We start from the raw sequence: 17,388 nt of genomic DNA, 5'->3' as shown, positions 1-17,388 counted from the left end.
ACAACGCTATGAATCTGAAAATATAGTGAACACACTACACACTAGCTGATGTATGCTGTGTTGATAACACTAAACCTACTTTTGTCGGTGAAACGGCCGGTTTCAGATTAAAAAAAGATTTTTTTTATTTTTTTCTTAGAAAGAAAGTGGGAAACACTAGACTGCGGGTATTTATGCGAAATGAAAATTACATTCATTGCAATATACAGGAGCTAGATAGACGTTTATTTGAATAATTATCTAGTGAGTTGAAAATTATACAATAGTGTTTCTAAATTCTTTAAATGTTTTTGTTGTTGAGTGTTAAAGCCATGGAAGAGTTTCAAATAAAAAGACTCGAGGGCAGAGATGATAATAATTGAATTTATCGCATCAGGCAGCTTCTCATTTTAATTATAATTTTAAATATGCGAATATTTTCAGAAAGTTCATAATTTATTACGTGTAGTCTAAACGGCGAGTCAAGTTTGAAATAATTTGTGTAGATTTATACCAAACTTCGGTACAACTGGAACTCTTACAGCGCGGAAAAATAAAAATCTATACATATTTTAGCATAAAAGCAATACTTAAGTCGGAATTAATTAAATCTGCAGTGTGCTGCACTCGCAGCTTCGGATGAAAGCTACTTGAACAGCCGAATGGTCGCAAACAAATGATCTCGCATTTCGCGAGCTTCGAAATGCTGGAATTTCATTTAAAATTTTCACCCGTGGCTGCTGATCAAATAGTTAATTACTAAATTGCGGATCTCTCTGAAATACTATTACACGGGAACCAGGGAAAAATAAAATACAGTTTCAGAAAACTTGTTAAAGTTTCTATTTCTATTGCAATATCTAATATTTATTAAACAATAATTTTACTGTCAATTTTAACTTTTCATAAACTTGTAAATTCATAAGAAATTTTAATTGTTGTTCTTCGTGTTACATTTTTTATACACATGGAAGTTAATGCTTACCGTTTCACGAAACAGTACAATGAAAACGATTGCGGAATAAAAATGGGATAATAGTTCAAGTATTCGGTAAAATAATTGTTTCGTTATATTCCCCGTGGTCGTACATATTTATACAGCATAAAAATTGAAATTCAATTATTATTGATATGCGGATTTTCTGTGATCAATAAATAGATATGGCTGTGCAGTACGCGGTTGCAGAAAAAGCTTAATCGCTATTGAATGCCGTTTCTTTGCATTGGTAATCTAATAAAACCTATAACAGGGAATACAAATTTCGTTTTAATTTCTGCTCTCTTAACCGTTATGGCTCGTTTCGATCAATTTGACCTGCAAGCGAACTTCTCTTTTATTCGTCTTTCTTGCTCGGAACTATAATCAAATTTAATCTTGGTCAATTCAAAAGAAATATATAAAAGAGTTAAATACTTTCTATATACATGCAAAATCTTCATGCAAAATAAAAATTGCAAGACACAAGAACCAAGAACGAATTTATTTCTCTCTTTAATACGTTTAACTAGTTAGTTTAATCTTTCCACTGTTTGCAATTTTACGTACCCATTTTTATCATAAATTCATAGGATCCGCAGTAAAGGCATTTAATCAAATTAAATTCCCAAGTGTACGAAAAAGGTAGATAAAAGGAGCTGAAAATAGAAGAAGTAGATGATAAAACGAAACAATAGAAATAATTCAATTTTCCAACAGAAGCTATTAGTGTCATAGCGAACGTAGGTTAAATAGACATTTGAAAATGTGAACTCGTAGAAGCATCTATCTGTTATTGCACTTCAAAAGGCAAACTCGTTGAACACTGCTGTGGTTCGATAAAAATTACTTCGGTCGATCCAGGATCGAGGAGGGAGCGCAAATATGCTTGAAAATGAGCCTGAGAGTACGGAAACGTGTCGTCTTATCTAACCAAGCTTGACAAGTCGCCTCTTCATCGAGTTCCCACGGAGAGAGAGAGAGGGAGAGAGAGAGAGAAAGAGGGGGGCGATAGAAAAACGAAAAAATAAAGGCGCAGAAATGTATAGTTGATCGCGAGGCTTTTCAGCAACGTCAGCAGTCGCCGGTGGTTTTCAGGCCGCCGGCACGAAACGGGGTCACCGATCGCATTGTACTACTTTTGCAAGTGGAGGACCGAGGCACTTCGCAACAATTCATGCGCTTTTGACCTTTGCCGCGTTCTCTCCCTCCGCGAGAGTGTAACTGGAACGGCCTACTTCTTCTATGGACCTGAGCCGACGCTAATGCAATTTTGAGACAGCAGCCGCGGGGACAAATGTCAATGCAACGCACGTGTGCAACGGCGACGCAAGTCCCCGCGACGTCTTGCTCTTGGGCTCGACGATGGTTCGTGCCCGAGGACGGAACCAAGTCTGCGCAACAAATTTTTGATCATTTGAAATGGTTCCCCTACTTCGACACAGTTGAAGAAGTCGTGGTAAAGAAACGTTTAAATGTAGAATAATTTAAGAATTTTCAGAAAACCGACCTTTGAAACTTTACGTGTCTGCATTTTATAGAAAAGAAAATTCGAAGCCAACGAAATGACGAGGAAAAGCCCTAGTAATTCCGCGTGTACAACATCAAGTTCATCTTGATCAAAATCCCCGACATTGACAGCAAAAGAATGATCGATTCGCCGTAAAATGGCTCCTAGTGCACGTTTTACAAGCGGCAACCGGCGTTCCCCGGCAACGACGAAGAAGAAAGACCGAGCATTTCCGGTTCGATCTATACCGGAGGTACAGAAAAATAACGAATGGAAAGTTTAAAACATAAAAATATTTCATTCGAATGGGATCTCTTATTGTTTGCTTTGTAAGATAGCCGATACAGATACAGTTGCGAACACTGTCGTCTCCGGCGTTCTATTTATCAATCCTCGTTCGATTTATCGAACTCGTGGACTCTCCGTTAACCTCTCAAAGGACCAGACCCGCCATGTTAATTTATTCCATTTTGTCGATGAAAAGGTTCCACGAGAAATCCGAAGCGGATTCCCGTCCTGTGTAGCATTTCGAATCTCGCGAGGTCCAGTTGTTTTAGCCGTTAAAACTTTTATTCGGTGAACACTATCTATCCCTTCTTGAATATATCTGTAACTACATCGATTCTTTTATCTCCGCCTGGGACTCCTCCATTGTTTTCTCTGCAATTCTATTACACCGAGATTCAATACATGAATTCTTGTCGAAAATTTTGAACGAGCTAATAGTCAACTCTAGTACAATTACCAAGGCACATTGAACGTCTGATCGAAGTAAATGTATTTCATTCTGGTGACAGTATCGAGTGGTCATTAACAATTATTTTTAGGCCATCTTGCATTCATTTATTATTAAAAGTTCGATTTTTGACTTATTTGTTAGCCCTGGTATATTTACAGATAACATCGCGTTCCGTATTATCCTGTTGTCACAGTTGTGATTACACTGCGAATTTTTATGCAAAATAAAAATTGTTCTTTTCTGAACAATTTTAGTAATTCGAAAGTAATATAAGAGTATTTTTGAACGTTCTGCTGTTTCCTATTCGATCTACTAATTTTAATATATATACAGTTTTGCAAATATGTTTTGTTCGATTGCGTTATCGAGGAGTATATCCTACTGTATTTTCACACTGCTTGTTGGACGGTTCGATCTGCAACTGGTACTTCGAATATATTCGAATAGAGTAAACAAACATGGATAGTTTTTTAAAATCAAAACGGATTAAAAACAATCCGCGGGCAATAACGAAAAATAAAATCGCAATCTATTAGAATCTATAGGGAACAACAGAAAAGCGAACGAAGAGAAACGTGGCCCAGTCGGATACGTGTTAATATTTCGGTTGTTTCGGCAGCCGGAGATTTCTATTATGAAAAATCTGATTAAAAATCCCGGTCGAAATTGCCCCGGCAACGGTCGCGATCGGGGGCGTGAAAATCGAGAAAAGCAAGAAACAATTCTGCGACGACGCGACGTTTCATTAACCGCCGTCGCCGCCGCCACCGCCGCCGGCGGATTCGTATCGATCGAGGGTTGTTTGAGCGAGCGCGATCGTTGACGTACATTCAACCTGTTCGGGGCTCTTGTGCCGAGTTGTTTTCCGTGTGTTTCGCGCCGCTCCGAAAATGAAACTAATACCGTTCAGCCTCGTCGAGAGGACTCGACGCGCTCCCCTGTCCACTTTAGGGGCGGACTTTCGTCGCGAGGAAATTTATTTGCAGGACAACGCTTCGTCTCTAAACAGTCGTTGCCGGATATTACCGTGGCGATCCATGCCGTTTTCGGGACGGTAAAAAACCGGCTTCCCGCCGTTAGCCATCGTTGAAGCGCCATTACCAACTAAATTAACGGACGCATTATGCCCTTAGCGGACCTACGCACACGTATGAACGCGTGCTCGCCGATAACACGATTTTAACCAGGACGAAGCATCATTGGAAAAATTTTATTATTTTCATCATCCCCCCCCCCCTTCCCTCCCCGAATGTACAAGAAAACGATTTTACCATGCCTGCTAACGATTCCGATAATGCTTTGTTATTTTATCGCCGCGATGCGATTACTGCAACGCATTATTTCGCGCTTCCGCTGCAGATTTTATTTCGAATTTTCATGTTAGGTTTCATTTAATACGCGCTACACGATCGTTAACCAGGTGTTGGATAATTGTTTCGAAACTCTAGATTATACGTGTTTGCACACATTTGTAGTTTCATAATTTACATCGTTTATTTATTAATCCGTGGTTTTACAACCGGGCGAGGAGCTCTGGTTGCATCTGCCTTACATACTTTATACTTTAGGTAACTTTATACTTTATGCAGACACTAATCCGTCTGACCGTAACTATTTAATTCGTGACACAAATTTCTTTGGAAACCGGAGGCTTTTCACACTGCTCATCTTATTGCATTATCCATTTGTTTGGATAATGCAATAGGATGGCTGGCTTAAAAAATTCAACGCATCGTAGAACAGCGAGAGAAGCATGGAAAAGTGTGCGTGCGTGCTCGCGCTTATGTTTCGTAGCTGCGCGGCCGAATTTACTGGGAAAGAATCAGCGAAATGTCAGCATTTTAATTATTTCCATAGGCAATGGCGCGCCATTTCAATTTCAAAGGGGTCGAAATATTCTGAGAGGGTCTCCGCCATTGTTCGGCAATGTCAACAGTACCTTTCTCCTCAAAAAGGGGAACGCGCGCCGGGTGTACCTAGAATCTCATAACTGCTCGGTATCTCCGCGTGGGATCCGCTCTTTTTACAGTTTCACGCGACATTGATCGAACCTAAATATATCTCGTTTCCCTACATTTTCGTCCTGCCTTTTTCCTTCTGTCGCGGTATAATATCTCGCGCCGGTGCAGAAAAATCTCCTTAATACGTGTCCACATAAAAGGAGCCCACCCTCCATAGTATATACGTACGCGGGGCGTGGCAATTTTGGATTATGGTATTCGTAGAACGTGAATTCAGTGGCCGCACGATCTTCCGCGGGATATCAGGCGGACGGATCCAAGCTTCTCCAGCCCCTGTCGAGGCTTTAAGTGGATTTAACCGCGCGAGACCTCTCGACATTCGAAACCAATCGATGATGCAATTTTAATGAATCTCCGTCATTTGCTTAATTCATATTTACGGCGAGCTATTTTCCCGGATTACCGCCCTGTTTCGTTCGTTCGAAATACGTTTTTAAGGGGTATGTACAGGCGCCGCCGAAACTATAACATTCTGCGGGGAAATTAGTACGATCGGTGCTAATAAAATTATGTTCCATCGGTCGTTGGAATGGTGAAATAATTATATTCGTGGTTCTCGCAGTTCATCAATTGCAACTTCAATCTGAAGTAAAACTTTTTAGATGCAACCGAAAGTAACGGAGATTATTTTGGAGAGTAGAATTAACTCTAGTTAATTATTCCTCGCCTTGAAACTTCGATTTTTGGCATTTCCTCGTCGAGATGTACATTATTTTATAGTGAAAAGTTAAACATTTCTGGGTCGCCAAGGTGAATTTTAACCCAAAACTAATGTTACAAAGTTCGTATAGTGCATGAGAGGTCGATATCCATAATTCAATTTCAGCGTGTGCCTTAAATTTTTAGTACCAACGTTATTTTGTAATTAAATTTCGCTGGATTTTATTACAGAATTCAATAAAATTCATTATGAACCACGTGTCATCCAGGAATCAATATTAAAGGACTCGTACAGTGCATTTCATCTCGTCTTATGCATTTATTATAACACAACTGATAACAAAGTTACCAGCCACTGAAGTTTGAGTAGCATTTAGAACTAATTTCGATCCTCGAGTTTCTTATTAAATACTGTATTAATTTGATTAATGAGAAACGAATAGCGATTGCGGCGGATAGGTGTCGGAAACCACACTACTCAGCGCTCGCACAGACACACACACACATACACACACACACAATGCTGGTGCTATACAAACTTAAAGTTGTTTGCTCGCCCAAGTTCGTTACACAACTCTCGTGTTACAACGTACCTTCGCAAAGTTACAGTCGAACTAGCTTACGACATTAAGTTATCGTAGGTGCAGCGGTGCATCTCGTCGGAGGATCAATCAGAATTCATTCGTGTCGTGTTGTCAGAATTCAAATCTCATTTGGAAAATCACGGCAGCTCATAGATTAGTTCGCACATTATCGCAGTTATCTCATCGAACAGAATACACTAGATGACATTGCCGAGCGACGGTCCCAAAACTTCAGCAAAACACGGTTCAAAAAATAGTTAAGATATACTGCTTCACTGACATTGGTATTGAGTCAAAGGAGGGATTTTAATTAATAGCATAACTCTCCCGAAAAGGAAAGGAAATGGCTCCATAAACCGATCTGGCAGTTGCTTTTAAACTCGCGTCCTTCAAATGCGGCCCGCGCACGCGAGTTCCATTGCGCCCGTTCCCCAAGTAAATTTCTAATGGTCCACTCGGGAAACCTGGTCTCTGTTCTGTTCCCGGGCGAGCTTAAAATTCCGCGCGTTCGCCGGACGAATCAATTTGACAAATCGTCCGTCCCGTTCGTTTCCTATTTCGTAAAGGATCTCTCCGAGCGCGGCCCTTTTCCTCGCGGAGGCGACGGCCGCCGTGTTTCGCAACTGGAAAAAGTTTCGTCCGCGGAAAAGTCCAGTACAGTGTTTCGCGAACGAACGAACGTCTCTGTATGCAGATCGCTCGTGCGTGTACGCGCGCGCCCGTTTCCTACGGAGAGAATTCATTTGTTCGCGCTGATAACGGTACCGAAAGAATCGATTCGACCCACGGTCATATCTAGCCCCTGAGTCGCCTCTAACGCTTCATTCTCCTGACTTAAACAGCCATAGATTTGAAGATTGAAGTCTCCTCCTTGCAACAACTCTTTAAAAATTCGTGTACGATTTTTTAAAGTCATTTTATCGCGCTTCGAGTGAGAGGTCTGCCGTCATGTTTACAGCAAGATTATACGACCGAATTTGTTTCTAATTTTTATTTCATGAAACAGTGAAAAAAACGTCGTACATCAATTTTTAGGATGTCGTTGCCAAGAGGAGGTTTCAATCTTTGGGAGAAAAATTTTTGAAAGTTTTTGGAGATTTCTGAATTTCAGCATTTTTTAAGAAAGTGGGTCTTCAGTTTTCCAAAGCGGAACACTGAAAGCTTTGCGAAGTTAGAGGAAGGAAACTTAGAAGCGTATTGATTTCGAGATTTATTCATATTCAGATGCGAATATTGGTTTTCGAATGTTTCTTCGCTCGATATCAGGATTATCTCCGTAATTAGCGCTTGATCTCATGGCTTCTCGCGGTGGCTCTCTCGATGCCGAGCTGCTTCGGCTCGTGAATTTTAATTAGTGTATAATTATAGCAGAAGGCGGTCGCCCTTGCGGAATAGTAATTAAACAGGACGCTTGTGAAAAATGCTTGCGGTTTTTGTTTCAGATGCAGAGAGCGGTGCTACTGCTCTGTTGGCTGCCGCTCCTCAACCACTGCCACGCCGTACATCCAGGTAACGGAAAGAAATTATGCCTAGTTTCCCGTTTAATCGGCAATTTCGTAACTTCTAACCCTTACATCGATAACCTGATGCCTGGCCAATACCATCCCCAATTTGCTTCTGAAATTTCTCTTAGCTTTTTCTTGGAAAATCGACAAGCGATTTTAAGTACTCGCAGTTTAAAGTTGCTTGCGTTAAACTATATTTTGGAACTTTCAGAATCTACTTTGATTCAGACCTCGATTTTAAAGATTGATTCATGAAAATAAGAATTTTTGTCTGAACGAATATTCTCGTTCAGTAGAGAGGATTATTAAATAAGCTTTGATTTATTTAATCAATAAATACCTACTTTAATCACAAATTTTATAGGTACCTGGTCTAGTTATAAATTTTATAAATACCCACAGTTTAGTCATAAATTTTATAAATACCACAGTCTAGTCGTAAATTTTTCTCATATTTTATATTATAGAATATATTATTACAAAACAGAATATAACATACAGTCTTGTCAATATGTCAATAGCATGCCTGGCTCTACAGTGGATATTAATGCTCATGGAGCCACTTTTCCATGACATATGAAGATAATTAATATTATTCGCTGTATATGAATATTGTATTTATTCGATACACACATACATCCTTTTTTAAATTCAATCATTATCATCAGAAATGTTTAATTTAATCATTGCATGCCAGTACGGTTTCATTTATTCGACAAAATCTGATAACTTTATGTTACAAAATGTGTTCTGTTAATTATTCAATTATTATTTTTCTTTATTTTCACTACGAAATAGTAAAACATTCGGAAATGTCATGCAATAAAAATTCAGTGGTACATCATAATTTTGAATATGCTAAAAATAATGATTTGTGTTCCGTTTTTTTCTTATATTATCGATAATATTTTATGCTTTATTCAACCAGAACTTCCCGTATTATAAATATTTTATTTTTCACGGATGTCTGCTTCTGACTTAATTGAAAGTAATAATTTAAAAAACAGTTATTTACGGTCCGTTCGCAGTCGTATCGTGTTCTCCCGTCACCCTAAATTGTTAAGCACTAAACCACGTAGAATCACGTGTGTCCATCAACGGCGGATTACTGACAACGTCGAGTGTACGAACCGCCAGATATTTTTCCAATTTGTGGGCATATACGTCTGAAACGTCCGCCGCGAATCGTGTCCAGTAAAAAATTAACACCCATAAAGTCTGCTAAATTGCTTTATAACTAGATGGCGATCGATCGTCGTGTTCTGCGAACCGATGGGATTGATCGGCGGCTCGTTTCCGGGTATCGTGCTAACATAAGTCGCATCGGACTTAACTTATAGCCGGAAGTCGGGTATTTGAATGCGTTCGTATCCAGGCAACACGTCCAACAGAAACGGTGGTTTGATCACTGGAAGCGAGTGCACTCCGCCATGTTACAATTATCTGAATAGTCCATCTAGTAATGCAGGTTTGGCAACGCTAATCTAATTTCAAGTACCTACTTATGCACTATTTGCATACATTCGGACGAATTGCAAAATTGTCCCGCGATTTCTTTCCCAACCAAACCCATTACACTAACAATATTTCTGAATTGAAAAATATTATTGCATTAACGCACGTATTATTTAGAATTTGATATAACATAAGGAAAAGGCATAGAAAAGGTAAAAAATAGCGGTTTTTGATTTGTGCTTTTAAAAATATAGACTTAGTATCTCATAATTTCTACAAGAAATCGGCATTGCGAAACTTTTTTTATTTTTTAAAATTCGGTTTCGAAGCTAAAAATTCTGAAAAAATTCGTTGATGTGCATTCTAGTAGCTAAAATATGACTGATTTTTTCCAGAATTTTAAATTAGGGAGGATACAAGATGTTACGGGAAAACCTGATTTTCTTTGTCACCCCACTACTATCCCCCATGCCGACATATAGGGTTGAAAATTGGCACAGAGTATTTTCTTTGAATAAGCTATCGAATGGACTATTGCAAATTCGAAGGCGATGGCATGATTTTATTCAAAGTCACGAATTTCAGCGACGCGTTCGTCCTCTTATATTGCGACACTTATTTATGCCATATCGGAAGCGTGTTGCATGCTTTACCCCGCTTCGTACATGATCACCGATAGTGTCCTACGGTTCTGCTGCACCGGTTTCGTAGATACACGTTGAAAAATGATCGGGAAATGTGTCAAGTATATGCCCGCGCGTTGAATATTAAAGAATGAAGTTATATACGACTAGACACCTTTATTTATTACACGAGCAAAATTAATTAACCCTTATCCATTCCTCCAGTCAATTTCACACATTTTTCACCGTTTCTCAAAAAGTAGACGTTCTGCACACCACTCTATAATTTATTAGCTATAGCAACAATTTCACATTAATCTTACTCTCAGTTTCTTTTTTCATATCGATTTTTGCCATGTGTTAAAAATGATAGGTGGAATTAGACACCTTTATTTATTATACGCGCAATATTAATTAACTCATGTCCATCTCTCGAGTCAATTTGATACATTTTTCATCGATTCTGTGAAAGCAGTCATCCTTATTTCGTATATTCTTTATTTCTATATTTTTTTAGCAATATCACAAATTTTATTTTTATCATATCCTCGGTTCATATCTTCTCGTTACATTGAAATTTTTGAATGATGTATAAGCGACGATATCGTGCAGTTAACAATGTGCGTGTGCGAGATTCCTAACGTTTTGTCGATGTTACGCGAGGGTGACGAATGGTTATGCTATGCGTTATTCATCAGGGTACACAGATCGATAGATATTTATGCAAATGCAGATTTTTAAGTGCTAATTCATAGACGCTCGGGTCAGGGAGAAATTTTTCTTTGCCGACGATTTATTAGAGGATCCGTTATCGGGCTTCAAAATATATTGCTTTTGTGAAAACTAGAGTATAAGTATGAACATAAAAACCTCAGTCTACTCATGAGATGTTTAACTAACGTGTAACAGGACGGATAAAATACTTGTTAAACACGAGGTACAGAGCGACGCTTGGTGTATCCTGATTACAAATGCAGTTACAGTATATGTAATACATTGTTGAATATTCAGAGCGTTCCTCTAGAATTCGGGCACCCTAATATCTCCTTTGTTACTATAACGGTAATATTAGGAAATTTTAATCTTATTTAACCTATCAACATTTTCTTGTATAAAATCTACTGTCAAATAAGAGGCAAACAACAGACCCCAAAATGATCTGCAAAATCATATTAAAAATATCAAGAGGGTTTCTCCGGAGCGTTAAACAAAATTGTTCATACTATTTTCACGTCACTTCGAATAAACAACAAAAGCATATGATTTGGATCTCCTGAAAATAGCACAGTTACGTCGTACGTATTTGGTACGGCCAACTTTAAGCGACATCGAAATCCCTCGTTATTGTTACTACATACGAAGTAAAGTGCACTTCCGAGCATGAATTACAGTCTATAAAGTGTAACGATAACTGTAAACGTCTTTTGAACCAGAAAGCTACGTAGGCGAAATCGGATTTGTGACTGCAAGGGGAAAATTTACAGCTAATAACAATTAATTAAGAATCCTCGCTCGGGTGGTATGAAATTTACATAGTTGCACGGCAATTTAAATTGCTACGGCACTAATTTACGTAGTGTGTGTCACGGTACTTAATTATACCATGCAGCATGCCTAAGATATGCACGATTTCCATGGATAATGTTAAACGTGATATATTTGCGGTGAAGAGTAGTTTACTGCAGAACAGACTACGGAGAAATTAGGGAACAATGAAAAATTTCTTGCAACTTAACGTTCATTCGAATAATCATTCTGGATGTAAAATTGTAGAAAAAATTATTTAGCATATTTAATTATTTAAAAATTTGGCCTTAGTCTCATATGTTATTAAATTTTTGAGGATGCTGTTTAGATGCATACAATTATTTACACATTGCTGTACAGTGACAATGTTTTCGAGTGAAGCAATTTAACGCAGTATTTTTAATACGATTTATTTTGTAAATTTTTATGGTTCTAAATGATTGCAATATTCCAAAGCTAGTTTATTCATTTGTTGAAATCTCACTTTCAACTTTTTCTCTGATTATTACTCTGTACTTATTCTACTTGCCCGACCGTATAATATACTTATTCTACTTGTCTGACTATACGCTGCATTCATTCTACTTGGGTGACTAACAAGAGACCTTCAGTAATCCGAATCAGATGTTCCTTAAACTTTGCGACTCTTAAAAATTGTTGAAAATTCGCTGACTAAATAAATAGACACCACGTTAATTAAAAAAAATATTGAGTTTTGTGGAATATTAAAACCCATTCCACTGACATTATTAGAATTAGAACTTGAATTTGTATTCTCTTGAATTTTGAATCACGCCCAGGATAACATAAGAGAAACTTCGGAAGATTGTTTCATCCTTCATAGTAAACTTACCAAAGAACATGTGTTCCTGGCTTTTAGCTGATCTATACGCCAGCCAAGTTTCGTCCCGGTCATCGGACACTTGGAGGATACTCGCTACTTCGACAATAAGGATAAAAAAGTATTTCTTAACACGAAAAATAACAAGACAAAGTCTTCGGCTTCGTATTAAAATTAAATACCATTCATCTTGTCAGCACGTACAAATTTTTAACACATATTTCAGCATCTAAAAAGATGTTTAAAAACTGGCATGAAATCGACGACGAAAAAGTCTCACCCATTTCAGCTGTGATTCCACCGTTAATGATATTCGCGAAATTATTCGTAAATAACTTGACTATCTACGTATCTTAATTAGCCTGACGTAATTGCTTTACGCAACCGGGTTGCAAACCCCATGTGAATTAACGTTATGCTAAATACTATCGCGTGTAAACAGGGTGTGCCCGACCACGATCGTTTTTACAATTTTTGTTCGCGATTTATTTGGCCGGCTTCGATCCGATTAAAACTCAACGTGTTGTTGATAATCTTGCTCCCAATCAGTCGTGTAATGTGCCGGTAATTGCTCGCACGCGAAAGAAATTTACCCCATTAATTTGCCATAATTGGCTTCAAACTTGAACACAGAAATCACATACTTTGCAGCCCTAAAAATACTGATCAATAAACTACCGAAATTAATGCATTCACGGCGCAATTAATAAGCGATAGGTAACCTATGTATATATTAATGAATATATTTGAATAAATTTAATATTCTTCTTTACTTGATGTAAACATGAGATTTCGCTTCTTCATGGGATTGTTGGCTTCAAAAGGATGAAAAATTGTTTTCGGCTTTTGCATAATCTTTTATGCGCGTAGGAAAATTTTCGTAATTTATTGTCTGTGTGTGTAGGAAGTTGTAACAATGTAAATGGCTACACGTCACGTGAGATGAATGTTAACTTCCAACTTTAATCGTGTTTTTTCTCGAAAGATAAAGTTTCGAGGAAAACAAGTTTCAAGTTTTTTTCAGACCAGTGACATGGAAATATGTAGCTATACTTGTTCCAAACATTTATAACCTCGTTATTTCTATAAATTGAAACAAGCTCTTTCGCTGTTGTATTCTCCAAGTAATATGCTTTAAGAAAATTTCATTGTTAAAATTTCTGTTATTTATTCTCAGTTATGGTAACAAATACTGAACATTTATTGACCATATTCTACAGCATTTGCTCCGTAAGAACATTTTTTGGAGTTTCTGACAAACGTAGAAATTCGAACAGAATTTTTCGAAAAACCAAACGTAATTTCCCCTAATGTTCTTCTCAAATCACAAAACCTGGTGAAGTCACATCCTTCCGCGACAATGTTTTCCGCATGCGAGTCCACCTGCATCGCCAATTTGTCCGATTTACACCGGCCTGTCGCCGGTTGAACGAACATGCACGGGGAAATTTATTTCGGTGTTAATGATTCGTTAGGCGACAGCGGGACACGGTTGTAACAACGATTTGTGCGTTGAACAAAAATTACGATTTTAATTAAAGTGCATCCGAGGCGGAAGAGGTTCGCGGCAGAGAATACGAACGCGGGCGTATTTAGTGAGCGGCGGTGTTGTAATTGAATCCCCGGGTTCCGAAGACTATCGTAAAATCCTAATTTGAAACGGCGCGGCCCGTGACGCAGCCTGTCGTAATTCCTCTAGACGCTCTCCGCCGATGATAATTGCGACACGGTATTCGCGCGAGAAAAAAAGAATGGCCGCGAGAGAAAAGAGCGTCGGGTTTCATTACATGGAGACCGGGGGGGGGGGGGGGAGCGTCGTTATGCAAAAAGTGCATCGCATTTAATTTGGTGAACCGTGGGCAGCACAAACGGTATTCATTGCTTCGGCTGGCATCACTGTACCTGTTACCTTGCCACATTCGTGTCGCATATGCGGTTAACAGCACGGAACAAATAGCATTCCGCGCGAACCTTTTTACTCCTGTACCTTCCGCCACCATCACCCCTTCCTCCCCACCCCCCTCTATATAGCCTGTTGACCATTTTCTCCACATTTTTCGGCCGCTTTGTGATACGCCCGTAAACAAACGGTCAAAACTAGGGGACACGCATACTCGCGATATCGCATTTTCCGTTCCCCAATGCGTTTCGGCGAAGGAATTTACGATCCTATGATTATAAAAAGTCCGCACGGTGGAAATGGTTTTTCCTGTTCGGCACGTAACGATAATGCAATGTAAAACATTTATTTCTGTTATGGCTTCGTTCGCTCGGCTTGCTCTCGCAGATTTTGGTTTGTGCGAATTCATCCGCGGTTTGTGATTTGGTTTGTGATTTTCATCCGAAAAGTACCGCAGAAGTTTTCAAATTTTTCAGTTCACTCTGTTCTGTGTTTCTTGCCTTACGCGGGGGATTGGGCGAGAAACGGCAAAAAGAGAAAAATCGAAAACCAAACGGGAGATTTTGAATGCCTTCGGTATGAGTAACCTTAAAATTAATATATCTATAATTAATTAATCTGATCATTATTTTTCGTCTACCTTTTCCGATTGCGAACAGTTCAGAACGAAATGGAAGCAGAGCTAATACAATACGCGTCCGTGTTTCGCCGAGTAAGAGGATGTCAGACCGGTCTCACATGTTCCGCCGGTTAGCGTACACAAACCGAATGCAGGCGAAATGCATATGGTATGCTGATAGCTTCTTGACGCCTCTACAGCGTGTAGGCATTACCTTTGATCCGGAACGACACGATGGTGGTGTATCAACTGTTTAATCTTCGCGCGGAATGCGTTTACCAGTTCGGACTGGCCATGAAGTTTAATAACACCGTTTGCAGAAGGTGCTGAAAGTTTTGGGTTCACCTATACCCGCTGGGCGCGCGCAAGAATGGTTATATACATATATATACACGAATTTGCTGGTGCACTCCCATTAAAGTAGCAAGTAAGTCGATGCGAGAGGAACATCTATTAAGAGAGCTATTCATTTCACGTAGCCGAGTGCGTACTGTCGACTTTGTAATTAAGATTCATTGCTTAGCTGTTTGAAACCGCGCCGGACTTTGACGTTTTATTATTCAGAATGGCCATCTTGGCACAAAATTAACGAGCAACGCCCCTCCCCCCCCCAGTCGTGTTTAATGTAATTTACATTATTGCGACGAGCAACGTTTCAAATTGAACTCACGAAATAAATTTGATACTCTTCAGGCTGGTGCACAAAAAATCTTGGATTTTTAAGTGGAATTTCGATCGAGTTGGTCACACAAAATTCCGATTATGTTCGCGTCACTTTCAGTGAAAATTCTTGGAATTTTATACTTCAATTTTAGACTTTAATTTTAACTTCAATTCTAAATACTGGCAACTGATTAACTCCTAAATGCTTCAGGTATTTTTCTATTCCATCTGCAACGTTAGTTGTTAAATAAGTTGTTAAAAATAGTTGTTTAAAATAATATTCCACTGTTACTATGTTTTAAGAAATGAGATGTTTCTCGGATTGAGAGGAAACGTCTCCGGACGACATTTGTGAGTTTATATGATATCCCGTGAAATTCAATGTTATTTCAACAAACCTTTTAGTTTGTCTTCATAACTCACTGCAAAACGGTTCTCCGTGTAATACAAATTGCATGCAAATTCCGGAGAATGGAAGGTCGTTATTTAAAAAATTTGCAAACACCTCTTCGATGGACTGCGTTTTAGAGTACTTGGAACGTTATCGCGGGAAACGTAATTTTCTAGACAACGTTTTAACATAATTAAAGTCTTGCATGCTAAAGACGCAGCTCGAAAAATGTAATTTTTAAATCAGTCACAGAATTCTCATTACTTTGATGGTGTTTTTATGGGCATGGTATGAAGTCTTCGCAGTGGTCTATATTTAACTTTAGAAAAGAATTTTGTTCCAACAACAGCCAACGGATAAAAATAATATGCATACAAGTTGTTTGCAGCGTTTTATTGCTTCGAATACGATGCATATCGAGGCGAATCATTATACGTACGTGCTACGGAAAATAAGAATTCTTCGCTGTATTTTTCCAATAACTGGATAATGATTCAGAGACTGTACTATAAATTAGATCAGTGAAACGTAAAACAAGTTCAGTTATCACAAATTGGTACCTGTTGCTTTCTTAATATTATTATTAATGGAATCTAAAGTGTATGATTCTAAAGTGTGTGAATGAATATTTGACTTAACATTTTCAAATTTAGATCTACATACACAGTGGATTCAGAAAGTATTTGAATACTACCTGTTCATGTTTTCAAACATTTTTAAGGAAAAATATTGTCTTCAGTTTGCCATCATGTAAAAGTACCTTTCATAGTTTCATGTTCAAATACTTTTTCGATCCACAGTATAAACTGGTGTCTATAAAATGATTAATCTTTAGATGGAAAATGTGATAAATGATACGGACAAAAGCAGAAATCCATTTTAAACATCATTGTATCGAGAAATCAAAATTTCACGCAGGTTTATTGTGAACGTGAGTTAGCCTAGGGGAGACTAAGGGGAGGGATTGATCAATAACTCGAAATGAGAACAATCAAATGCAAAATATTAATCGCATTGTTTGCCAAAGTCGCATTTATAATTTACGGTGAGCAACGGTTTATTAGTCAAGAAATTTCTTTACTCAAACAATCGTAAGAAAGTATAACAAATTGAAATATAAGCAAATAATTATTTGACAACGTCTTTGTGTTTCAAATTCCGAAAGAAATAGATAGATCAAAGTTCTGAAAAGTTCTAGTTTGAATAGACCTTACATAAATATGAGAATAAAAATGTTCCATTATAAGAATAGATAATTTATTCGTTTTCTTCCACAGAAATCTGACAGGAACAATATCTCTCAGGAAAGTAGAATTGTCTTAAATAAAACAGATAAGTTCGACAATAAATTCTTTCGAAGGAAAACATAACTCGATTTTGATCCTTTTCTGACAG

General features: G+C 38.2%; 1 protein-coding gene across 1 annotated transcript in view; it reads left to right on the top strand.

Moving 5' to 3' along the window:
* Sol1 overlaps window positions 1-17,388 on the top strand; it is a 575,562-nt gene that overhangs the window by 76,695 nt on the left and 481,479 nt on the right. The window contains exon 2 of the mRNA XM_076794675.1: window positions 7,912-7,978. Within this exon, the coding sequence (XP_076650790.1) occupies window positions 7,912-7,978 (67 nt within the window). The remainder of the gene's footprint in view (window positions 1-7,911; window positions 7,979-17,388) is intronic.

Source organism: Halictus rubicundus, chromosome 10 (assembly GCF_050948215.1).
Source record: "Halictus rubicundus isolate RS-2024b chromosome 10, iyHalRubi1_principal, whole genome shotgun sequence".
In the NCBI taxonomy this organism is placed as follows: domain Eukaryota; kingdom Metazoa; phylum Arthropoda; class Insecta; order Hymenoptera; family Halictidae; genus Halictus; species Halictus rubicundus.
This window is presented reverse-complemented; position numbering and strand designations above follow the sequence as displayed.